The sequence below is a fragment of the Pseudorca crassidens genome, chromosome 10, assembly GCF_039906515.1.
Source record: "Pseudorca crassidens isolate mPseCra1 chromosome 10, mPseCra1.hap1, whole genome shotgun sequence".
Classification (NCBI taxonomy): Eukaryota; Metazoa; Chordata; class Mammalia; order Artiodactyla; family Delphinidae; genus Pseudorca; species Pseudorca crassidens.
Window position 1 is genome coordinate 2,135,623 of NC_090305.1, and position 24,392 is coordinate 2,160,014.

General features: G+C 54.2%; 2 protein-coding genes across 8 annotated transcripts in view; one reads left to right on the forward strand and one right to left on the reverse strand.

Annotated features, from left to right (window-relative positions):
• The first annotated feature begins 4,150 nt into the window (after positions 1 to 4,150).
• PSMG4 (proteasome assembly chaperone 4) lies at positions 4,151 to 23,568 on the forward strand. 6 transcript variants are annotated; one of them, XM_067751877.1, is made up of 5 exons: positions 4,158 to 4,415; positions 5,928 to 6,003; positions 9,607 to 9,662; positions 10,604 to 10,664; positions 21,376 to 23,568. In XM_067751877.1, exons 1-5 carry the CDS (start codon positions 4,242 to 4,244, stop codon positions 21,408 to 21,410), a joined length of 402 nt encoding a protein of 133 aa, XP_067607978.1. In that variant the 5' UTR covers positions 4,158 to 4,241; the 3' UTR covers positions 21,411 to 23,568. The 6 variants fall into 6 exon arrangements, with proteins under 6 accessions (XP_067607974.1, XP_067607976.1, XP_067607977.1 ...); XM_067751873.1 differs by lacking the exon at positions 21,376 to 23,568 and having other exon boundaries at positions 4,151 to 4,415; positions 10,604 to 13,254; XM_067751875.1 differs by lacking the exons at positions 9,607 to 9,662; positions 10,604 to 10,664; positions 21,376 to 23,568 and adding exons at positions 6,703 to 6,944; positions 8,876 to 9,075 and having other exon boundaries at positions 4,156 to 4,415.
• Positions 13,089 to 24,392, reverse strand: part of SLC22A23 (solute carrier family 22 member 23) — a 144,203-nt gene continuing 132,899 nt past the window's right edge. For both annotated transcript variants that reach the window (XM_067751858.1, XM_067751859.1), the window contains one exon: positions 13,089 to 13,952. In XM_067751858.1, the coding sequence (XP_067607959.1) occupies positions 13,595 to 13,952 (358 nt within the window). In that variant the 3' untranslated portion in view covers positions 13,089 to 13,594. The remainder of the gene's footprint in view (positions 13,953 to 24,392) is intronic.

Here is a 24,392-nt window from a genome sequence, read left to right on the forward strand (position 1 = left end):
GGAGCCCGTCACCGCCACCCTGCTCCCACCCCTGGGAGCCGCGCCAGAGAGGAGCTGGGGCCTGGGCCTCCTGGCCAGTAGGACACGTGGTGGCAACAGCTGCAGGATCGACCTTGGGAGGTGGGAGTCCGTGCTGCTGGCTCTTGCAGAACCTCCATCCCTGCTACCATGGCTATTTTGTTCTTGGCCCTTTGTGCCAGCCCTGGGTGGTGGCAGACGGGGCCAACCAACATCAAGTGATGGAGTCCTTTTGTCACTTAGTTGACAAATTTGTTGACTGTGGTGGACGTTGTCTGCCAGGTGACAGCACGTGCTATGGTGATCTCCACACTTAGTGGACAGTCCGCCTACATGCCTCCTCCCCAGACTTCCTCGCCCTCCATCTTCCAGTCTTTCTTCCTACAGGTCCTTGACCAGCCCAGCCAGGCCCCTGGCCATCGCCCATGAGTCTGTATATACTCTAACCCTGGGCTACTGCTCTGTGGACACACAGATGACCAGGTGCACTGCCGGAGTGAATCTGTAATGCAACTGCATCCATTAGTGGCTTGCACTGACCCACCCAACGGCCCAGCTCAGGCTTTCACCCCCGTCTTCAGCTATTTGTGTGGGATCCTGCCTACAGCCATAAGCGTGAGCTGAGGACGACATGATGTAATGCATCAGTGTGATATTACGTGGAACGTCTATAGACGGTGTAGAGCTCTTCACACTACATTTTGTCAGCGGGTGGAGAGCTAACACAGCCTTGGGCTACGAGTACCATTCATATAAACGAATATTGTCATCCATCCACGTCAATGCAAACTGCTTCTGCTCCTCTTTTCTGATCAGAAGAGAAAAGAACGCGTTTCCCCAGTCCTGGTCCACCTTCCACGTACCTGAAGACGTGTTGTTCTGCTCTGGGAAAGATACCACAGCTGCTGAGGCAGCTGCAGTTGGGACTGCTTCCTGGTTGAGTTCATGGTGGTCTATCGCCGTCTCCCAGCCTCAGCTGGTGAATAGAGAGGGATGAGGACCACCGCCACTGCACCCTTTGCATCCACGATGCTCCACCCTCCTCTGGATGCAGTACTGCCTGGCTGAGGTGGGGCAGTATCCCAGGCTCCCCCCGGCATCCTCCACTACGGTAGCTCCTACCCCAGGCCAAGGACCCAGTACGGGGGTGTGCCAACTTCTGAGCGCGTCCACCCCAATTGCATGTTCAGGGACCAGGCGAATGTGGACCCTAGGCCAGCACTCTGTTTATTGTCTGGTCCCTGTAGGCCCCGCACACGCAGGAGGGCAGTGATGACACTCCTGGTCCCCATATCTCAGTGCCGGCTCTGACCCCTGAAATGCCTGGGTCTTCCTCTTTCCCGAGTGTACCGTTACCTGAGTAAATGGGCACTGGTCCCTTTGGGGGAGGGCTGGGGCTCACAGTGTGTTGCCGGGGACCTGGTCACGTCTTCAGTTATCTGGTTCCCGGAGACTGAGCAAAGGGACCACCTGAGATCAGGGTGACTGAGGATCGTCCATGCCCCATGTCTTGTGACGGTGTAGGGTGACTACTAGCCTTGTATCACCCCCACCTTACACCCTGAGCTGACTCCGTGGGCACTGTGGAGCGAAAAGGGCCCATCACGGCTGTCCTGTGTTGGGCTGCAAAGGCCTGGCCTTTACACAGCTGCCTCTGCCAGTCACTGGGGGTGGGCCGCCCTGGGGAGGGCGTGCAGACGCGGCAGGAGGCCCCAGTGGAAGGCTCTCCACTAACGGCCAGCAGCTGGGACAACTAGTCCTTTCCTGAAGGGGTCTGGGAGGCACATCCCAGAGTCTTTGGAGAAGCCAGCGTGGTTGATGGAGTGGGTTCCTGAGGACGTGAAGGAGGAGAGGCTCAGAGCCCAGGGGAAGAGATCAGCCTGCGACAAGGGGAGGGGCATCTCCTGTGTAATGAGGGGGAGAAGGAGGTACGAGTGGGGTCACATGGAGGTAAGGGTTTGAGAGGAGGGACAGGGATTGGGGGAAATCGAGCCCGATGACCTCTGTTTTCTTTGTAAACTCAGGAGCTGGGGCATCGGCTGAATGTGGGCTTGGGTAGGGTTAGGACTTGAGGAGAAAAGTCCTCAAGGTAAATGAGAGGATGCAGTCTGGGGACCACAGGACAGTGTGTTGAGGGGCAGCTGGTGATGGGGGGCCTGGAGGTTGTAAGCCCTGCCTGCTGGGTCACGTGGCTTCCGCAGCGGTCATCTGAGCCCGCCGGAGGAGCAGAGAGGAGCGTGCTCCCACTTGTGCTGGGCAGGTGTCGGGGAGAACAGGGGGCAACAGGGTGTTAGCTTCTTGCCTTAGTTTCCCCAGACAGCTCTTCAAGGCTCTTTAGAGAGAAACTCTCTGTTTTAAAAATGGTGTTTGTCTTCTAAGGGGACAAAGCATTAGAGGGTATTAGAGTTGATGTGTGGGTGACATCACCTGCTCCGTCAGTCCAGTTCATCGAGTTATTCTTTTATGGATCGTGCTTTTGGTGTTTTATTGTGAAATCTTTGTCTGTTTAAAGGTCACAAAGGTTTTCTACATTTTCTTCTGGAAGTTTTACAGTTTTAGGTTTCATGTTTAGGTCTCTGAACCATTTTGAGTTCACTCTTGCATATGGTGTGAAGTGTAAACTGAGGTTCATTAATAATTAAGGAAATGCAAATTAAAATCATGTTGAAATAGTCCTTAGAATGGCTAAAATGAACTCATACTCTGCTGATGGGAACATACAAGGGCACAGTCACTGTGGAAACAGCTTGTCAGGTTCTTAAAAAGTTACACATGGTACAACCATTCTACTCCTAGGTCTTTAACTACAAGAAATGAAAGCATATGTTCATAGAGACTTGTACAGACATGTTCATAGCAGCTTGACTGCAATATCCCCAAACTGAAAACAGCCCAAATGGGCATCAGCACGTGAGGGATAAACAAGCAGTGGTGCATCCACCCAGCAGAACGCTGGTCATCAATGCAAAGGAACAAATGACACATGCACCAACCTGGATGAATCTCAAAATAATTGTGATGAGTGAAAAGGCAGAGCAAAAATTATACCTACTGTACAGTCTATTTACATAAAGCTCTAGAAAATGCAAACTAGTGACCAAGTACAGCACAGTGTTTGGGGCAGGCAGGAGGGGTTACAAGGGGCTTGAGGAAGCCTCTGGGGGTGATGGACATGTACATTCTCTTCGTTGTGGGGATGGTTTCATGAGTTACACACGTGTCACAACTTCAATTCGTATACTTTAAATAGTGCAGTTATTGTAGGTTAATTATACCTTAATAAAGCTGTTAGAAACTATTGACCTGAAAATTAAGTACATAATTGAATCATTGATAATTAGCGAAGGGAACAAACTTTTAACAATACTTACTCTCTTAAATGTCAATTTAGTCAACTTAGATCTATTAGAGATTTAAAAAGCACAACTCTGATAGTTCTGACATAAAACCCAACAGTCAGTTGTAACAGAATCTGACAAAAATGGGCGCTGTGTGCGTGTACCACAAACACTGCCTCTCAACACACTGAAGCCTTCCTATGTCAACTCCGAGTGTCCCAGAGTGACTACAAGTCAAGGTCCCCAGCAGGGATGACAGTGGCCCCCTTTCATCTGCTTCCCACGCCTCTGAGAGGCGCCCGTTCTTACTTCCACTTTGCAGATGGGGAGACTGAGGCTCGGGTTGCACGGTTTAGCCAAGGCCCACACTTGTACAGGGCATCAGCTCAGGGGTCTGGGTCCAAAGGCGTGCCAACCCACCCCCCTAACTCAGTCCATGCGATTTTCCTTTCTAGGGCTTTCCCCAGTATCGCTGCCATCCTCACGGCTATCTCGAGCACGCGGAGGAGGCTGCTTTGAGTGCTTGCGGCACCGACTGAACAGCGCTGCCCTCTGCTGGGCGGCGCGTCTCCACCAGGTAAGACGCTCCCACAAGTCTACACTGCTGTCCGCAAGGACGCCGGCCCGCCCCCGCCCCGCCCCCGCCCCGCCCACTCTCGGGACCCGCCCCTCCGGCGTCCCACCTGGGCCTCGCCCTTCCCCGGAAAGCCCCGCCCACACCGGGATCCGTCCCCCGCCCACTCTCGAGCCCCCGCCCCAGGCCCCGCCCCACCTCGGGATAGAAAACGAAGGCGCGCTCGACCTCTCGGCGCTCGCCTGCTCGGGTCTGGCGGCGGCGGCGCGGCTGGAGCGGGTGGGGCGCGTGCGGCGGGGCCTCCGGGCGGCATGGAGGGGCCGGGGGCTGCTGCGCGGGGGAACGTCTCCCTGCACAACTTCAGCGCGAGGCTGTGGGAGCAGCTCGTCCACTTCCACGTCATGCGGCTGACGGACTCGCTTTTCCTGTGGGTGGGGGCCACGCCGCACCTGCGCAACCTCTCCGTGGCCATGTGCACCCGCTACGTGAGTGCGGCCGGAGGGCCGTGCGTGGGTAGAGGGGCCGGGGGTGGGGGCAGCGGCGCGGGGTCCGGGACGGGGCGGAGGGGGCTAGGCATGCGGGGGACGGATGGAGTCTCGGAGGCCGGGCCGGTGGGGGCCGAACGGTGACCGAGGGCCTCAGGCGCGCGCCCCGTGCCCACCGGGTGCCCGCCGGGGAGACCGCGGATTCGGCGGCCCCCCAGGGCTGTCCCGGGTCGGGGAGGGGCGCTTGGGGCTCCCCGGGACCGGGGTCGAAGAGGGTTGCGCTGGCCACCCGGGGAGAGCTGCGTCCCGCCGCTCGGCTGGTCGTCCTCCATTTCTGGTTGGAGTGTCAGGGCTCCCTCGTGGGACCTCTGCTGTCGGCTCACACTCGCCCTGGGGGGTGGCATCTGTCCTTGTTTTTCTTGCCCGCTCCCTGTTGACCACACTTATTTACATTTCCGGCCCAGACCTCTTTCCCGCCCTTCCCCTTCCCCTCCCGCGTCTCGCTGGCGGGTGTGATAGGCAGCTGTCCCTCGGCATTCCAGGCTCCGCCCCGCTCCTCCAGCAGCCTGCCCCTTTCTGTAGCAGCTCCGCCCAACCTTGGGGTCATCTTTGGATCCCCTCTCCCACGCTCCACGCGCCCAGTGTCAGTGAAGCAGCAGGCACTGCTGTCAGCAGAACCTGCAGAATCCAGCCTCTTCTCACCTGCTGCCTGGGCCAAGCTGCATCTCTCGTGGCGGCTGAGGCCCCCTTTGCCACGTTATAGGTTTCTCAGAGCTGCTGTTGCAAAGTGCCACAGGCTGGGTGGCTGAAAACAACAGGCTGATTCCCTCCCAGATCTGGAGGCCAGAGTCTGAATCAAGGTGTCAGCAGGGCTGGTTCCTCCTGGAGGCTCCGGGGGAGAAGTCGTCCCGTCTCTGGGCTTCCGGTGCTGCTGGCAGCCTCGTCACCCCCAGTCCTGCTGCCAGTGCACAGGCCTTCTCCTTTGTGTGCCTCTGTCTCTTCCATTCTTCTGAAGACACCAGTCCTACTAGATGAAGGGTTCTTCTCACCTTAACTTACATCTCAATTACATCTGCAAAGGCCCTATTTCCAAATAAAGTCACCTGCACAGGTGCCAGGGGTTAGGACCTGGACGTACCTTTTGGAGGTCGTGGCTTAGCCCTCGGCGCTGCCTTACGGCCAGTCCCCCCTGGGCTGCAGTCAGTATCGTCATCCCTCTGCTCAGACCTTCCGAGAGTCCAGAGCCCGCACTGACCTGCAGGCCCCGTCAGCTGCTGGGGTGCCCCTGCCCCCCTGTCTGTGCCCCACTCACCCCTCTGGGCTGCTCCAGCCTTTCACCGGGCAGGCCTGCCTGCTGCCAGGAGAGGCTGCACAGCTAGGGTGACACAGGCCCACTGCAGGGGGAGGCCGGCCTGGGACAGGAAGGGGGGCCATGGGACCCTGGGTGCTCAGGTGATCCAGGAGCGTTGGGCCTTGCAGGTGGGGCAGCACTGCTCTTTGTTTTCCTTGCAGGACCCCATCCCTGTGTCCACTGCCCTCCTTGGGGACATGTCCGACACGACGTCCACCGGCCTTGCCCAGCGCTTAGGTAGGTCCTGCAGCTTAGCTGCCCGAGTGCCCGGGTGGGGACCTTGTTGTTCAGCGGAGCCGGGAGGCGAGTCGCTGGAGGAGGAAGACTCTGTCTGGGAGGCGGACCCCCGGTCTCTGCGGGAAGGAAGGCCTTGTACACCGGGCTTCTCAGGAGCTGAGCCGGTACCAGCACCGCTCGGGGCTTGTGCTGCCCACGGGCTCCCGTGTCGCCCTGGCTGCCGTCCAGGCCGACCAGTGACAGGTGATCTCCTCCTCCTCGTGGGAGGAGCGGGCGAGTGATGCCCACGGTGCCTAGTGGGTGGCGGCTCCAGGTAGCCTCCAGGGGTTCGGTGGGGCCCCGCGGAGCAGGAGGGACCGCCCTTCGCCGCAGGTGATGTCGCTCAGAGCTCGGAAGGGTGACGGCCTGGCCTAGGGTGGCCTGAAAGGGCGTCAGGCAGGGCCCCGAGGTTGAGGGCTCCAGACCCCCTGCACCCAAAACGTGTCCTGCAAGATGCCCAGGTGGTTCAGGTAAAGGTGCCCCCAGCTGGTACGCATGACCGCCGGGTGGTCCCAGGCGCCGGGGACCTCGACCAGCAGGGCAGCCTTGCCTCCCGTCTGGCCTTCGTGTTCACAGTGTCCTGGCCACGTGCGGAGCCCTGGGTCCCGGCTGGGGGGTGGCGATGAGGCCGGGCCCTGATTTGAGGAGCTTCTTTTGCAGTTGTGTCGATGGTCCTGTCAGCCTCATCTCCGGGGAGTGGGGACGTGAGTGTCAGTCGCTCCGGGACGCACGCATGCGGACAGCGCAGCCACGCACTGGTGGAGGCACTGCCAGTGCGTCGAGGGCCAGGGCTTGCACAGGTGGCCCACAGGTTGCACGAGACGGGGCAGAGACCTGGCGGCTGCGTCTCGGGGACGTCCACCACACTTGTCCTTTAGCCTGAAGCTAGAGCAGCCTGGCTAGTAAGTTATTTTGGTAACTTTTTATGAGGAAGCAATTTAAAATTTACAGAAAAGCCACAGGAGAGATGTAAAGGATTCCTGCCTAGCCTTTGCCCAGACTCCCAGGTGCTATCATTGCTGCTCTGCGTTTGAGCTGCTGGTTTTTTGTGACCCACGGAGAGCAGGTGGAAGACCTGATGCCCCTTTGCTTCACTGCGTATTTGCCAGCGTTTCGGGGTGACGCACCCCCAGCAGGCAGGCCCCGTGTGCCGGGCCTGGTGGAGGAGGGAGGGAGGCTGCTGGTTTGTGGAGCTGGGACTGGTGGGTCCCCCCAGTGTGGACCGAGTCCAGGAGAGGAGGGCGGCGGGAGCTCGTTTGATGAGACACGAACCACCTGGTTATTCCAGTGAAGGGAGATGGGCTCCCGGTGTCCTTGAGATGAGATCTGGAAGCAGTTTGTGTGCGAAAACTAGGGTTCTTTTTCTTTTTTGGGGCATTTTATGCAAACGTTGGCGCTCTTTTTAACATTCTCTCACGTGGCTTACGTCGATTTATAATCTGCATAATTTGAAACAACACAGACCAAAAAATACAGACCAAAACATACACTCTCACTTAACCAAAGCCAGACGCTAGTGGAGGCTCCCACCCTCCCGTATCCGCAGACCTGGCAGCCCTCGGCCACCGCCCAGCAGGGACGGGCACACGTGGTGAGATGCCAGCACCCCAGGGGGACAGGCGACGCGTGTGCTGAGGCCACAGAGGCCCGTTCCGCAGGGAGGTCACCTGCAGTTGAAAATGCGTTATTAACCGTCGTTAGTTGTCTGGAGGGAGCCGAGAAGAGACAGGTGCCCCGAGACAGTGTCTTGGGTGGAAGAGGTGAACGGCCTGGGGGCACTGGGGGCTTCGGTGTGGATGGGGACCCCCTGCCCTGTGTGGCTCTGGGGCGCAGGGTGGGGCTGCCGGGTGGACCGTGCAGGCGGGATGGTTCTTGGCTCGCGGAGGGACTGGAATCAGTGGCCCCCGGGGCCGGGGACTTTCCTGCCGCCGAATGCAGGCAGGCTGAGCGGCTGTGGCTCGACTGCCCCGTTTCTCCCCGTCCCCATCTCTCTGCCTTTGCCGACGGGACTGACGTAGCCCCTGACTGCGGTGGGGGGAGGAGGGGCTTGCACCCGCCCCCTGTGGGGTGGGGCCCAGGGAGGAGCTATTTCACCGGAAGGGGAAGAGGGGACCGGTACCGCCTGGCTTGTCCTCGGGACCTGTCCTGCCTTTAGGTTATGGGTGTGCAACCGCGCGTGCTTTTGGCGGTTGGAGCAGCTCACGTCAGCCATGAACGGTGCCGCAGAAAGGAGCTAAAACACGTCTCTCGCATCGCGTTGAGAAATCGTACGTGTGCGCGTGCGCCTGCACGTGTGTATGTGTAGGAACGTCGGCTCCCGTCTGTGGGCAGGGGGAGTTGCTGGAGGGGGCGGTTCTGAAGTATAGATAGATTTTTTGGGCCGTGCCCCGCTGCTCGCGGGATCTTAGTTCCCCGACTGGGGATTGAACCCAGGCCCTCGGCGGTGGAGGCGTGGAGTCCTAACCACTGGACCGCCAGGGAAGTCCCAGGACCTTAGCGTTTTAAATACTTGCACATTATCTGTGCTTTTTAAAAAGCAGCACGACCAGCCAGCCCCGTGTGCAGAGCGGTGGGACTCAGACGGTAGAGTCTGAGAGCAGACTCGATGGGTCTGGGTGGGCCGAGGGTCTGCATCTCCCACGAGGTCCCGGCACTGTGGCCATGGGGACCGGCCTTTCAGAACCGCTGTTCCTTGCCTGTAGTCTGGTCTGCAGCAACTGCCCGTGACACCACAGGTGTCAGAGCTCGCTTCTCTCCCTGGAAGCCCACCTTCCCCTTCCAGGCCTTTCCCCGCAGTGGGTTGCACACGTCTGTGTGCTTTCTCTCGTTTCAGCCAGGAAGACCAGCAAACAGGTGTTTGTCAGCTATAACCTTCCAAACACCGACAGCAGCTTCACATTGCTGGTAGAAAACAGGATCAAGGAGGAAATGGAGGCCTTTCCCGAGAAGTTCTAGCCCAGGCGGCAGCAAGGACGCAGATGCGCGCGCCCTGACGGATGTCTGAATAAACGCGTGGGGTGTCGCCAGCTGTCAGCAGGGTCACGCGTGACGTTTGTTTTTAAAGGGTCGGTCTTCCCGCCGTCACTGGAGTTGGGCCCCAGGGCTGCACCTGCAGGAGGAGGCAGGAGAAGGGCAGGGAAGGTTCCTCGCGGTCCTGGGGGGAGGGGTTCGGGGCCGTTGTGGGACGGAGGGGAAATCAGTCACGACTCCGTCAGGCCCATCTTGTCACGACCGGGGCCTGAGGCCCGAGGCCTGTGAGGTCCTTCTGTCGTGTGTCCCCACGTCCCGCCACTACTGAGTCTCACTTCTCTGGGCGCCGTTTCCTCACCTGTGAAGTGGGACGGTCTCACCTGGCTGGGTTATTGCTGGAAATGCTTCGCAAACCCCGGTGCCGTGGCCCCTAGGACCTGGGTCACGGTTTTACCCTTTTAGTTGAATGCATCCGAGTGTGTCAGCCCCTCCCTGGGCTTCCTGCTGCCCTGCCTGTCCTTCCGTCCCCTCTTTCCTCCAAGTCGCAGGCCCCTGCTGCGTCGTCTTAATCCTTGGCCTTTTCTGCTGCTTCAGGTGGAGTCCAGCCTTTCTGGTACGTGCACTCCTTTCCAGAAGCCGGTGGTGCTCAGGTCAGTGGCTCTCAACTTGTCTTCCAGTCGAATTGCTGGCAGAGCTCTTACAAGTTCCCTTCCCCAGACTCAGGCGGCCGGAGGCCCAGGTTTTGTGGGGTTGGAAGGCCCCCCACGTGCTTCTCAGCACAGCCAAGCCGAGAACTACAGGCAAAGGACTCTCTGATCTTTGGGGTCCACGTGGACCCCTTTTGTCAGGAGAGGCGGATGGTTTCGGGCCCTGTGACACGGTTCACGCGATGGGTGGCAAGCCCTGTGTCGAGCCAGTGCGGGCAGCCAGAGTGGTGACACTTTGGCCGGGACGGAAAGGACCTTCCGGGGACCAGGTCTGGGGCTCAGGACGCTAACCTGCAAGGCCCCGGCCGGTTGTGGTTTGGAAGCACAGCGGGTACCTTTCTAGGAAGAGCAGGTAATGCAAATCAGGGCTATGGAGAGGAGAGTTTGGTATAAATACTTTATTAAAGAAATACTGCTTTCTTGTTAAAAAATACTACATTAAAGAGAGCTCTGGGTTCTCAGTCTCTCCTGGCCGAATCACAGTGTGAGAATCGTTTCCTCTCTAGGAACCTTCAGGCCACGGATTAGATTAGCAGGACATCCACACACAGGAGAAAAGAACTCTGAAACCTGCTGTCGCCCCCCGTTTCTCGGGGCCTGCGAACGGCAGTTTGATGTTTCCTCTGCCCGCCTTTACGATGGGGAATCTGCAGGCAGAGAAGCCCCCCCGCGGTCCCCCGGGGGCAGAGCGAGGCTGGGCTTACACAGGCGCTAAAGTAGGGACACAGCGAGACCTGAATCAACAGTTTATTACTCGTAGCCAGTGGTCACGAAATGCCCTTCACTGGACACCATCAGATGAGGTAGGGAAGACATTCCAGAGGAAGTTTGTTAACGGGGCAACATTTTTATTTCTGTACGTTTACATACAAATCTCCCCCCAGGGTACGACAGCTGTGGCGTCATGCAGACAGGAACGTAAGGACAGGCCAGGACCGGGTGCAGGTTTGTGCTGGGAGCAGGCACCTCCAGGCGTCCCGTCCGTACGCAGGCCACGCGGTTCTCACACAGAAACCTCCGGCCCGGGGCTGCTGGGCCACCGGGGCACCCCCAGCGGCACGCAGGCCGCACCATGTCGCCACCACCCTGTGGCCCAGGGGCTCGTCCTTTCGCGGCGCCTCAGCCGCCCTCGTGTGGCACCAGGAAGTGGTATTGCGGGCAGTACTTCCTCTGGGCCGTTTCTTTCTCCTGCTGTTCTGTGGCCGGACCAGCTTGCCCGCCCCCTGCCCCTAGTCGCAAGTGGTATTGTAGTCTTTCAGATAACATTTAAAACTTTTACTGTGTGTTTTGGGTGCTAACAGGCAGGGTATTGGGTGAGTATCGGGTGAGTTGTTACTGGTTTCCAGACAGGAAGAGAAGGCAGGAGGATCACGTTTGTGCCTGACTCGTTGGAAGGGGGTCCCGGCTCCTGGGGGGCTGGGACTGAGGGCGCGGCGTGATGCCAGAGGAGGAGCTGGACCTTCCCGGGCAGCGGGCTGGGTGAGCCGGGTGGCGGACGTGCAGCGGCAGGCGCCTGAGAAGTGTCTCTCCCCTAAGCACGGAGGGGCCTGGGCCGAGGGGTCCACGCGTGAGCACGGGGGTCTCGCGGAGCAGGCAGGACCGGCCCCGGCTGGGCTTGGGGCTGCCTCGCCCGCGTGGTGTGGGGTCTCACGGGGCTCGGCCCACAGGAAGCTTTTCTGCTTTGGCCACGCTCACAGCTGTCCCTCGGGACCAGCCTGACCCAGGGCCGCAGGAGGGGGCATGGAGGAGCCAGGAACCTCCCCTCCCTCACACCTGCTGCGCCATCCCCTCCCTCACACCTGCTGGGCTTTGGTCCCGGGAGCCCCGCCCTCGCAGCCAGCTTCTCTTCTAGTCTATGAGCTGGTCCTGACCGCTGCGGTCACAGTGCTGGGCTCTGTAGGACCAGCGTCTACTGTTGTCACTTAAGACGGACCTCAGACTTTGGAACAGGGGTCTGGGAGTGCTGTGCCCGCCTTCCTGGAGGTGCCGACTGCCCCCTGTGGCTTGAGCATGATCCCTAAAGGTCTACATGGCCAGCGGGAGGGCACGCACGGCCTGGGGTCTGGCGAGCGGCCTGGCTGCAAGGTGTCCTGGAGCTGGGGTGATGGGTGCAGACACACCTGGCAGGTGTGGCCCAGGGACCCCGCCAGCCCTGCGCTGCACGTCCTGCCCTAGACCAGGGACCCTGCGGCCGGCATGCTGAGAGAGGCTAAGGCGCTTCCCAGGTTTGGCACTCGAGCTGCACAGGTGTGAAGGAAGGCCTTGTAGATTAAGGTGAATGCGGACGGACGCTGAAACACAGAACAGATGTGACTCAAGACACAAGGCCGGGCCATGAGGGGCTGGGCTGGTGGCCCTGGGAGCAGGCGGTGTAGCTGCCGCCACCACACAGGCCTGCGCGTCTGCTCACCTCACGGCGTTCTCACCGCGCCAGCGGCTCCTCCCCGTGGCCGCCAGCTTGTAGGGGCACCGTGGGGGGATGGCAAGACAGACTGGAGGGGACAGGAGGCGAGCGGGGACGCGCTCCACCTCTCTCCTGGGCATCGGAGTCTGGGCAGCCGTGGGCTGGGAGTCCCCTCGCTGCTTCCCACGGACCCAGGGCCATGCCTTCCCTGGAAGAAGAGCCCACGGCAGAGGCACCGTGGGGAGGTGGACCCTTCCAGGAAGAGCCTAGGCTGTCCCGGGACTGCCACAAGGCGGTGCCTGCCTGGCCAGCGAGGGGTGTTTCTCAGCATCTCCTGTGTTTCCTCTGAAACGGCTCCAGACAGGTGCAGAGAGCCTGACCTGGAAAGGCAGGGGGACGAAGTGAGGAACACAACGAAAACCCTTGGAGTCGGGTGGGGCTCGAGCTTTGGTGAGTTATTGCTTCTCTCAGTTGGTCTTGATGTTCTTGGAGGCTGCCGTCAGCGGAGCTCCCCAGTGAGGGCCTGCTCCAGGCCCAGCTCCATGCTGACGGAAGCAGAGGGCTCTGGGGTCTCCGCTGGCGGCTAGCAGAGCCGAGGCCTCCAGGCTGGTGATTTCTGCGCCGTGTGTGCTCGGGATGTGGCTGGCGGGCCGTGTTTGTTTGCAAGAGCACCGCTCCCTCCTGGGGGCTGCCTAGCCTATTGAGTTATTTTCCTATTGGTGTTAGTTCAGGAAGTAGCTGTGTGTTCATGTGCTGGCAGAAAGACTGACTGCAAGAGGGGACTTTCCTGCTGGAGCTGAACCGGGAGGAGGGGTGATAACAGTAACTTGTCTCTGATCGATGCGTCGCTGCTCGGGAGCTGAGCTGGGCAGACCTGCCTTGGAGACCGTGGCGATACCGCCACTAATCAGGCTCTTCCCCCAAAGAGCTTCCAGCATCAAGTATAAAAAGGATGATCTCGCGGGAAAGACTAAGCTGGTTTTAATGATACCGTGAGCTGCTTTCCCCCAGCACATGGAGCAGAAGCTCTTACCTTACAGAGAAAACCTTTAAAAACCATACACAGACTCTAGCAAAACCCTAACCATTTACATTTCAGTCTGAATAAAGCACAGCTGTGGGAGTGCTCCAGACGGTGGCTGGTTGGTCTCTGTGCACGGCCTTGGGGACAGCTGGCTCTGAGGGCGCAGCGGACCTCCCGGGGAGCCTGGGCTGCGCGGTCCTCACGGTGTGTCCTCGGCCACCGCGTCCCTCTTCCTGAGGAGGTGGGACCCGTGAAGGGAAGGGAGTAAAGTGCTCTTTAAAAATGACCAAAATAAATACAAACGTTTCATGGCAGAAAGGAAAGTCTTTGAAGGGTCGTTTGCAAAGTCCTCTTCCTCACACGTGGGCTCCTCGGGGGTCCCCACGCCGGCCTCAGCAGAGTGGGCCCACCCATGGCCACGGTCAGCCCGGTCCACCCCCAGCCCTGCTACATGGGCCGCCCGCCGTTGGCCGTGGCACGGTCCGGCAGCCCGTCGCCCGCGGCGGCCACGTCGTGCAGCCCCGAGTAGTCCTTGAGCTCGGCGTTGGTCAGCAGCAGGGGCTGCTCCCCGCGCCTGGGCGGCAGCAGGGGCTGCCGCGTGTAGTGCTCGCCGTCGGGGATGCTCTCGGGCAGGTTCTGGTCCCGGCTCTCAGGCAGCAGCAAGAGGCAGATGATGCAGATGAGCGTGCAGCAGGCGAAGATGATGTGGTGCAGGAAGTAGCCCTTCTGGTTGTGCAGCTCGATGATGGGCGCCGTCAGCATGCCGAAGCCCGCGCTGGCCAGCACCAGCCCCAGGCCGCCGCACCTGCGGGGAACGCGCAGGTAGGCGGCGGGTCGGGCCCACAGGCACGGGGCCCCAGCACCGGCGCACGGCCAGCTCCCCCAACCCCCTTCACCTCCTGCATCTGCTGCCCCCGCTATTCAGTGAACATTTTCCTCGCCAGCCCAAAACTTCTTACTAGGTGACTGTGATAAATACCACTGTGGGGGACAAGCGGCCTCGCTTGCCGTGAATGACGTTAACAATTTGTTTCTCGAGGCTGTATCCATTTACGCTGTTTTTCCGAGGCTCGCTCTTCATTTAGAAGCAGGGAGGGTGGCTGGGGGTTAAAGAAGGCATCAAGGACACGTCGACAGGAGAGCTGCCGAGGTGGTGGAGCGGAAAGACCCCCCCAGCTCGCCTCTTCCCGTGGGCACGCCGGACGCACAGCTGCGCAGAGCAGCCATCGACGAAAAGGACCAGAGCCAGAAAGATCTACAGCTGGACACAAAGGACCAGAGCCTGCCAGAAAGATCCACAGCTGAAGACACGGGAGGAGCCACAATGAGCCAGGTAGGGGGAGCAGACGTGCGAGATGATCGAGGCTCGTGACCCCCACTGGGGGGGCGACCCACACACCGGAGAGCAAGCACATCGCGGAGGTTCTCCCACAGGAGACGGTTCTGAGCCGCACGTCGGGCTCCGTAGCCCGCGGGTCCTATACCAGGAAAACGGGCCCCCGGGGCTGGGGAGCTTTCAGGGGTCCCAGAGGACTGGGGGAAACAGAGACTCCACTGTTACAGGGAGTACACAAAATCCCACGTGCACTGGGACCAGGGGCAGAGCAGTAACTTGATAGGAGCCTGGGCCAGACGTACCTGCTGGACTTGGGGAGTCTCTCAGACAGGCAAGGGGGCAACCGCAGCTCACCCTGGGGACACAGATGCTGGTGGCAGACATATTTGGGAGCTTTCTACCATGGGGACGCTGGTGCCGGCGACCACCGTCCTGGCTCATGAGCTCTGAGACCCGGTCCCACCCAACCGCCTGTAGGTGCCAGTGCTGGGACCACCAGCCGGGTGGGAACACAGCCCCACCCCTCAGCGGACAGGCTGCTTAGAGACTTCCTGAGCACGCAGCTGGCCACCTCTGGACATGGCCCTGCCCACCAGAGGGCCAAGATTCTGCTCCACCCACCAGCTGACAGGTGCTGGCCTCTGCTGCTAGGAAGCCTGCACAGCCTCTAGACCAGTCCCGCCCACCACGGGGCAGAAACCAGAAGCAGGAAAACCACGATCCTGCAGCTTGCAGACCTCGGCGCTCCCAGCTGGCCAGTGCAAGCTTCTGGACACCCCATACCCAACTGTGCTAGGAACTGGCCCCAGCCACCAGCAATCTTACACCAGCTCTCTGGCACTCACCCCAGGACCTGGCTTCACCCAGCAGTAGGGGGTCAACAGCTCCAGAGTCGCCTGGACCCTGACGTCACCCATCAGTGACCTGGCGCTAGCCCCAGGGTCCCTGGGGATTCTGCAGTCAGCTGCCTCCTGACCAGGCCCCACCAACCAGTGGCCTCCACACAAGGCAGAGCTTGGCAGTCAACCAGACCGGGTGCCAACTAAGCCCACCAGACCACCCACGTAGCCAGCCCTCCAAACAGAAGGAACCACACAGCCCTCACAGGGGGCGCCCCTACATACAGCTCTGGTGACGAGTGTGCTGCTGGGATGCGTAATGTCTCCTACAGAGGGGGCCACTGCTGAGGTCGAGAAACAACCTACCACATACGTAATATACAAACAGCAACTCAGACAAGACGAGGTGGCACAGAAACCTGCTGCAGACGGAGGAACAAAATAAACCCCCAGGAGAACAACTAAGCGAAGTGGAGACAGGCAATCTACCCAAGAAAGAGTCCAGAATAATGACAGTAAAGATGATCAAAGAACTCGGGAGAAGAATGGATGCACAGAGCAAGGAGTTAAAAGCTTTTAACAAAGAGTCGGAAAATATAAAGAACAACCCTACAGAGGTGAAGACTATAGTAATTGAAATGAAGGCGTCAGCAGCAGACTGAGTGACACAGAGGAACGGATCAGTGAGCGGGAAGACAGAGCAGTGGGAGCCACTGCTGCTGCTGAACAGAAGGAAGAATGAAAAGAAGTGAGGCCAGAGCGAGAGACTCTGGGACAACACCAGGCACACGTAATGCTTGCATTACAGGGGTCCCAGAGGAGGAGAGAGAGCAAGGGGCACAGGACACATTTGAAGACATAACCACTGAAGACTTATTTAACCTGGGAAAGGAAACAGACATCAAGGTCCAGGAAGCAGAGAGAGTCCCAAACAGGATCAACCCAAAGAGGACCACTCCAAGACTCACTGCAACTGAAGTACCAAAAAATAAAAACAGAATATTAAAAGCAGCAAGAGAAAAGCAACAAACAACATACAAGGGAGCTCCCGTAAGGCTATCAGCTGTTTTTTAGTGGAAACTGCAGGCCAGAAGGGAATGGCATGATCTATTTTAAATGATGAAGGGACAAAACCTACAACCAAGAATACTCTGCTCAGCAAGGCTCTCGTTCAGATTTGATGGAGAGATCAAAGCTTTACAGACAAGCAAAAACTAAGAGTTCACCACCAAACCAGCTTTACAGCAAATGTTAAAGGGACTTCTCTAAAAGAAAAATAAATAGCTATGACTAGAAACAAGAAAACTATGAAATGAAAGAACTAAGTGGTAAGGGCAAACATATAGTAAAGGTAGGAAGTCATCCACAAACAAAGCTAGTGGGGGGGTTAAAAGACAGAAATGGTAAAATCATGTATATCCACAATAGGCAGTTAAGGGATGGACAGAACAGTTAGATGGAAAATAGGATGTGAGGGGAGAAGAGGACAAAGGCAGGGTTTCCTTTGTTTTGTTTGTTTCTTAAAAATTTACTTTTGGCCACATTGGGTCTTCGTTGCTGCAGGGCTTTCTCTAGTTGCAGTGAGTGGGGGCTATTCTTCGTTGCAGTGCACAGGCTCATTGTGGTGGCTTCTCTTGTTGCGGAGCGCGGGCTCTAGGCTTGCGGGCTCAGCAGTTGTGGTGCGCGGGCTTCTCATTGCAGTGTCTTCTCTTGTTGCAGCGCATGGGCTCTAGGGCGTGCAGGCTCAGTAGTTGTGGCTCGTGGGTTCTAGACCACAGGCTCAGTAGTTGCGGCGCATGGGCTTACCTGCTCCGCGGCATGTGGGATCTTCCCGGACCAGGGCTCAAACCCGTGTCCCCTGCATTGGCAGACGGATTCCCAACCACTGCGCCACCAGGGAAGTCCCAAATGCAGAGTTTTAAAATTAAGAGATCAGCACCTTGAAACAGTCACATGTATATATACATAGACTGCTATATGGAAACCTCATGGCAACCACGAGTCAAAAATCTGTAGTAGATACACCCATAAAAAAGAAAAAGGAATCCAAACGTAAAACTAAAGATAGTCATCAAATCACAAGAGAAGAAAGCAAAAGAAGAAAGGGGGATAAAGACCTCCAAAATCAAATTCAAAACGATGAACAAAATGGCAGTCGGAACATACATATCGATAATTACCTTGAGTGTAAATGGACTAAGTGCTCCAACCAAAAGACACAGGCTCACTACATGAATACAAAAACAAGACCCGTATATATACTGTCTACAAGAGACCTAGGGACAGACACAGACTGAAAGTGAGGGGATGGAAAAAGATATTCCATGCAAATGGAAATCAAAAGAAGCTGGAGTAGCAATACTCATATCAGACAAAATAGACTTTAAAATAAAGATGGTTACAAGAGACAAAGAAGAACACCACATTATGGATAAAATGATCAATCCAAAAAAGATATAACCATTGTAAATATATATGCACCCAACACAGGAGCACCTCAATATATAAGGCAAATGTTAACAGACACAGGGAGAAATTGACAGTAACACAATAATAGGGGACTTTAACAGCCCACTCACATCGATGGACAGATCATCCAGTAAGAAAACACTGACCCTAAATGACACACGAGACCAGATGCACTTAATTGATATATATATATAAAGAGAGCATTCCATTTGAAAGCAGCAGAATACACATCCTTTCCAAGTGCACATGGAACATTGTCCAGGACAGATCACACGCTAGGCCATAAAACAAGCCTCAGGACATTAATAAAACTGAAATCATATCCGGCAGCTTTTCTGACCACAAAACTATGATACCAGAAGTCAACTACAAGAACAGAACTGCAGAAAACACAAGCACAGGGAGGCTAAACAATATGCAACTAAACAACCAGTGGATCACTGAAGAAATTAAAGAGGAAACAGAAAAATACCTAGACACAAATGAAAAAGAAAACAGAACAATTCAAAACCTATGGGACACAGCAAAAGCAGTTCTAAGAGGTAAGTTTACAGTGATACAAGCTTACCTCAGGAAATAAGAAAAATTTCAAATGAACAACCTAACCATACTCCTAAAGGAACTAGAGAAAGAACAAACAAAACCCAGAGTTAGTAGAAGGAATGAAATCATAAACATCAGAGCAGAAATAAATGAAATAGAGACTAAAAAAACAATAGAAAAGATCAACGAAACTAAAAGCTGGTTCTTTGAAAGGCTAAACAAAATTGATAAACCTTTAGCCAGACTCATCAAGAAAAAAAGGGAGAGGGCCCAAATCAATAAAATCATAAATGATAAAAGAAGTTTCAACTGACACCACAGACATACAAAGGACCATAAGAGACTGCTGTGAACAACTATATGCCAATAACAATAGTCAACCTAGAAGAAATGGGCAAATTCTTAGGTACAATCTCCCAGGACTGAACCAGGAAGAAATAGAAAATATGAACAGATCAATTACCAGTAATGAAACTGAATCAGTAATTTAAAAACTCCCAAAACACAAAAAAGTGCAGGACTAGATGGCTTCACAGGTGAATTCTACCAAACATTTAGAGAAGAGCTAACCCCTATCCTCCTCAAACTATTCCAAAAAAACTGCAGAGGAAGGAACACTTCTGAATTCATTCTGTGAGGCCACCATCACCCTGATACCAAAACCAGACAAAAATATCACAAAGTTATAGGCTGCTGATTAATAACATAGATGCAAAAATCCTCAACAAAACATTAGCAAACCAAATCCAACAATATATTAAAAGGATCATACACCACAATCAAGTGGGACTTATCCCAGGGATGCAAGGGTTTTTCAATATCTGCAAGTCAGTGTGATACACCACATTGACACACTGAAGAATAAAAACCATATTATCTCCATAGATGCAGAAAAAGCTTTTGACAAAACTCAACACCGATTTATGATAAGAACTCTCCAGGAAAGTGGGCATAGAGGGAACATACCTCAACATAGTAAAGGCCATATGACAAACCCACAGCTAGCATCATACTCAACAATGGAAAGCTGAAAACATTTCCTGTAAGATCAGGAACGAGACAAAGATACCCAATCTTGCAACTTTTATTCAATATAGTTTTGGAAATCCTAGCCACAGCACTCAGAGAAGAAAAAGAAATAAAAAGAATCCAAATTGGAAAGGAAGAAGTAAAAGGAAAGGAAGAAGTAAAACTGTCACTGTGGATGACATGATACTATAAATATATACAGAAAATCCTAAAGATGTCACCAGAAAACTATGGAGCTCATCAATGAATTTGGTAAAGTTGCAAGATATAGAATTTATACACTAACAATGAACTATCAGAGAAATTAAGGAAACAATCTCATATACCATTGCAACAAAGAGAATAAAATACCTAGGAATAAACCTACTCAGAAAACTATAAGTCACTGATGAAAGAAATTGAAAACGACAAAAAGAGATGTAAAGATATATCGTGTTCTTGGATTGGGAGAATTAATATTGTCAAAATGACCATACTACCCAAGACAATCTACAGATTCAATGCAATGCCTATCAAAATACCCATGACATTTTTCACAGAACTAGAATAATTTAAAAATTTTAATGGAAATGCAGAAGACCCTAAATAGCCAAAACACTCTTGAGAAAGAAGAACAGAGCTGGAAGGACCACACTCCCTGACTTCAGACTATACTACAAGGTTACAGTAGTCAAAACAGTATGGTACTGGCACAAAAACAGACACATAGATCAGTGAAACAGAGAGCTCAGAAATAAACCCATGCTCTTATGGTCAATTAATCTATGACAAAGGAGCCAAGAATGTACAGTGGAGAAAGGAGGGTCAAGGATTCTTTTCTGGAACACCCATGGCACACACTGTGTTTCATAAATGTGGGGATGCTGCAGATCAGATCACCCTGGTTCCTTGGCAAGAGGGCCACTGTCCCAGTGAATGGGGCAGAGAGAATATGAAGACCTTACAAAGAGCGGTGCGACTGACTCCACTGGAAGGTGAATAAACGAGCACCTGAAATAGCTCTTCAGTCCTTGTGAGTCTGGCCACTCCAGGAAGCCACGGGAGGCTGCAAAGGATTATATGGGGCACCGGAAATAAAGGACGTGTTTCACGGGCCTTTGATACCAGTGAGAGACCATTTTCTCTAAAACTGCCCATGTGGGACTTCCCTGGTAGTGCAGTGGGTAAGAATCCGCCTGCCAGTGCAGGGGACACAGGTTCGAGCCCTGTCCAGGAAGATCCCACATGCCATGGATTAAGCCCGTGCACCACAACTACTGAGCCCTCGTGCCACAGCTACTGAAGCCCGCGTGCCTAGAGCCCGAGCTCAGCAACAAGAGAAGCCACCGCGATGAGAAGCCCGCTCACTGCAATGAAGAGCAGCCCCCGCTCGCCACAACTAGAGAAAGCCCGCTTGCAGCAACGAAGACCCAACGCAGCCAAAAATAAGTAAGTAAACTTATTAAAAGAAAACTGCCCACGTCTGCCTGACCTTCCCATAAGTTGAGTGGGGGTGGTGCTGATGAGCATGAGAGGCTTCCCTGCTCAGTGCAGTGAAGTGCTCACATGGTTAGTGCACAGGGACGTGAGTGCACAGCCCACGAGGAATTCCTGAGCAAGGAGCTGGCTTCCCCTCAGAGTCTAGGTGAACTATGTCATGGTAGCAAGTCACATCAAATGAGATGGAACGTATTTGATTTACGGTAGGGTGCGATGACTTGTTTTTAAAAAGTGCCGACATCTCTACAGATGCATATATATAAAATGCAATCCATGTACACGTGCATATGTAATATGCAATATAGCCTTAAGTATTTTCTTCCACAAAAGCAATTTTCTGTTGGTTTTCTATCAAGGAGACCTTGAAATTAGGTTAGGAACAACTGGCAGAATCTGGTATTCCATTTTTGGATCTGTGTTCCTTTTAGAAATCTCAGTTTAGAGAATGGGATCATTACGTGCTTGGTTCTAAGGTGTAACTTCATCTTTCTCCCCGCAAATGCTGACTCTGTACATTTTCTGCTTTTCTCCAGGTTGTCACGAGAGGGCAGCACACGCTCATGTTTAAACAGGAGAGTGGCAGCCGCCTCGATTTACAGATAAAGGAGAACCTGGAGCAAGGTTGCCTTCTAGTGCTTTCGGAGCTCGAAGGCTTTTACTGGCTGTCTTTATTTTACTAGTAATAATAGAAAGATAGGTACACAGGCAGACTTCTTAGAAGTAGCAAACTTGACAAAACTTCTGGAAACTTCAGAAAAAAATAAAAATAAAGGAAAAAAAGAAAAATAAACAAAAAACCAAAAACAACAAAAAAGAATCTTCAAATCATTCTTTTAACCATGTTAATACCAGCGTCTTGAACACAGAAAACAAACCTGTTTTCCACTTCCTTCTCTGTATTACTTGTCTTGACTACCATCCTGTGAAGTCAAGGACGAAGAGACATTTCTGCCCATCTTTACAGAAATATCACTGCCAAAAATATTCAGGTAGGAATAATGAACACCACCGGTTGTCACTTACTGCGGCCAGACCCTCTGTGTACAGTCTGTCCCCCACCAGTCCCCCCACGAGAAGGCCGTCATGACTAGTCTTGTTTTGGGGCAGAGATGAGCCCAGCTGAAGGACGTGCCCAAGGCCACGGAGGAACACAGGTTCCCTGCCTGCTAAAGGCCCGAGTCGGGGGCTCGGGGGGGATGCGACCTGTGTGCTTTGGCTGTCCCATCCTGTCTGTCCCCCTCCTGATGTTTAACGGTGAGGATTACCCATCACCCCCTTGGCCTGCAGTCACTCACTGAGCGTGTGTTATAAACATTTATATATATATGATGCAAATGGGGAGGGAAGAGCTCAGCCGGAGAAGGTGGTGGGCAGCCAGGGAGCAGGTGAGGAGGTGTCAGACGGTGAAGTGGCCCCTCTGCTCAGGCAAAGGAAACAAAAGCAAAAAGAAACAAATGGGACCTAATTTAACTTTTTAAAGATTTTGCACAGTAAAGGAAACCATGGACAAAATGAAAAGACAACCTACTGCATGGCAGACCCTGTTTGCAAATGATACGACCGATAAAGGGTTGACATCCAAAATATGTAACAGCTCATACAACTCAACATCAAAAACAAACAAAACCCCGATTGAAACAATGGCACAAGAATTGAATAGGCATTTTTCCAAAGAAGAAATGCAGGTGGGCAACAGGCACATGAAAAGATGTTCAACATCGCTAGTCATCAGGAAATGCAAATCAAAACCACAATGAGGCATCGCCTCACACCGGTCAGAACGGCCACCATCAAAAAGAACACAGGTAACACGCTGACAAGGATATGGAGAAAAGAGAACCCTCGCGCACTGCTGGTGGGAGTGTGAAATGGTGCAGCCGCTATGGAGACCAGTCTGGAGGTTTCTCAAAATTCTAAAAAAACTAAAAAACTAAAAATAGAACTACCATATGATCCAGTAATTCCACTTTTGGGTATATATCAAAAAAAACTGAAAATACTAATTCAAAAAGATACATGCACCTCTGTGTTCGTAGCAGTATTACAATAGCCAAGACATGGAAGCAACCTAAAGGTCTACTGACAAAGAAGACGCAGTATACGTATGCAGTGGAATATTACTCAGCCGTCAAAAAGAACGGAATTTTGCCATTTGCAACATGGATGGGCTTGGAGGGCATTATGCTAAGTGAAACCAGTCAGGGGAAGACAAATACTGTGTGATATCACTTACGTTTGGAATCTAAAAAATACAACAAACTAGGGAAGATAACAAAAACGAAACAGACTCTGGTTACCAGTGGGGAGCGGGAAGCAGGGAGGGGCGACATGGGGGTAGGGAGTGAGAGGTACGAACTATTAGGTATGAAACAAGCTACAAGGATGAACTGTACAACACGGGGACTACAGCCAGTATTTTATCATTTACCTTTAAATTGCTATATATTAACCTTCAAAAATTGTGAGTCACTGTGTTGTACACCTGAAGCATGATACTGTATATCAACTATATCTCAATAAAAAAGGAAGAAACACCCCGCAGCCGGGGCCCGGTGCTCTGGGAGCCTGACGAGGTGTCGGGAGGGGAGGGACACGCCCCTGCCACCAGCGCCTGCCCCACCCCCCGCCCTGCTTTGTGAGGGCACACGGAGACAGCGAGGCCTCAGGGACCCTCCTGCAGCTTCCAGGTGACACTGGGCCCGCCACACCAAAGCCACCAGCTGCCCCTACACCGCCGAGGCCCAAGGGGAGGATGCTGAGAAGCACCTCTGTAGCTGCCGGCCACGGGGAGGGCACCGTCAGCGTCTGGGTGGGCGCGCCGGACAGCTGTCATGCGTGGACAGCCAACGTCCCCCAGGCTCTGTGCAAAGGAGTTCTTACCCTGCTCTTCGCTCCTCGTTAGCCAACCCTAACCTTCGCTACTGTTCTCGTTCAGAGGGTGTGTTTTTAACACCGTGTTGTAGAAAAGGCTAGTTTTGCACTAGGCAACGTGAAGCTCGCAGACCTGAGTGGCCCTCCCAGCTCCTCCTGGCTCACCCGTGAGAAGTCGGGGGAGGCAGGAAGTCCATTTCCTCCCAGCGACTCCGTGGGACTGTCCCTGGGTGGGCACGCAAGGAAGGGCCGGGACGAGGGGTGTCCAGCAGGGAGAGTGACTCACCGGCAACACCAGAGAGCCTTCTGTCCCCACCAGGAGACCCCCCCCCGGACCTCATCTCCTTCCTCTGCAACTATAAACGCATCACCTAGGGTCAAGTGAACATGTTTTCTAGTTTGTCATCCTGGCAAGCTGACCCCGAGAACATTTTCTATCCCCAAAATAATCTTTGCAGGTTTGCCTCAGAGAGGAAAAGGATACTGCATTTCCTTCAGTTTAGCTTGTTTAGCTCTTTTCAGCAAAATCTAATGATGATTAAGGAGGTCTGCCGACTGCTGAAGGGGAGGCTGGCCACCCCCAGAGAAAGATACAAGTCTGACCTCGACTTCCGGTCTCCTGAAAGAGTCCTCCTTGCTGGGCTCTTTGGTAAAGGCAGGACATTAACCGGGTAAAGAA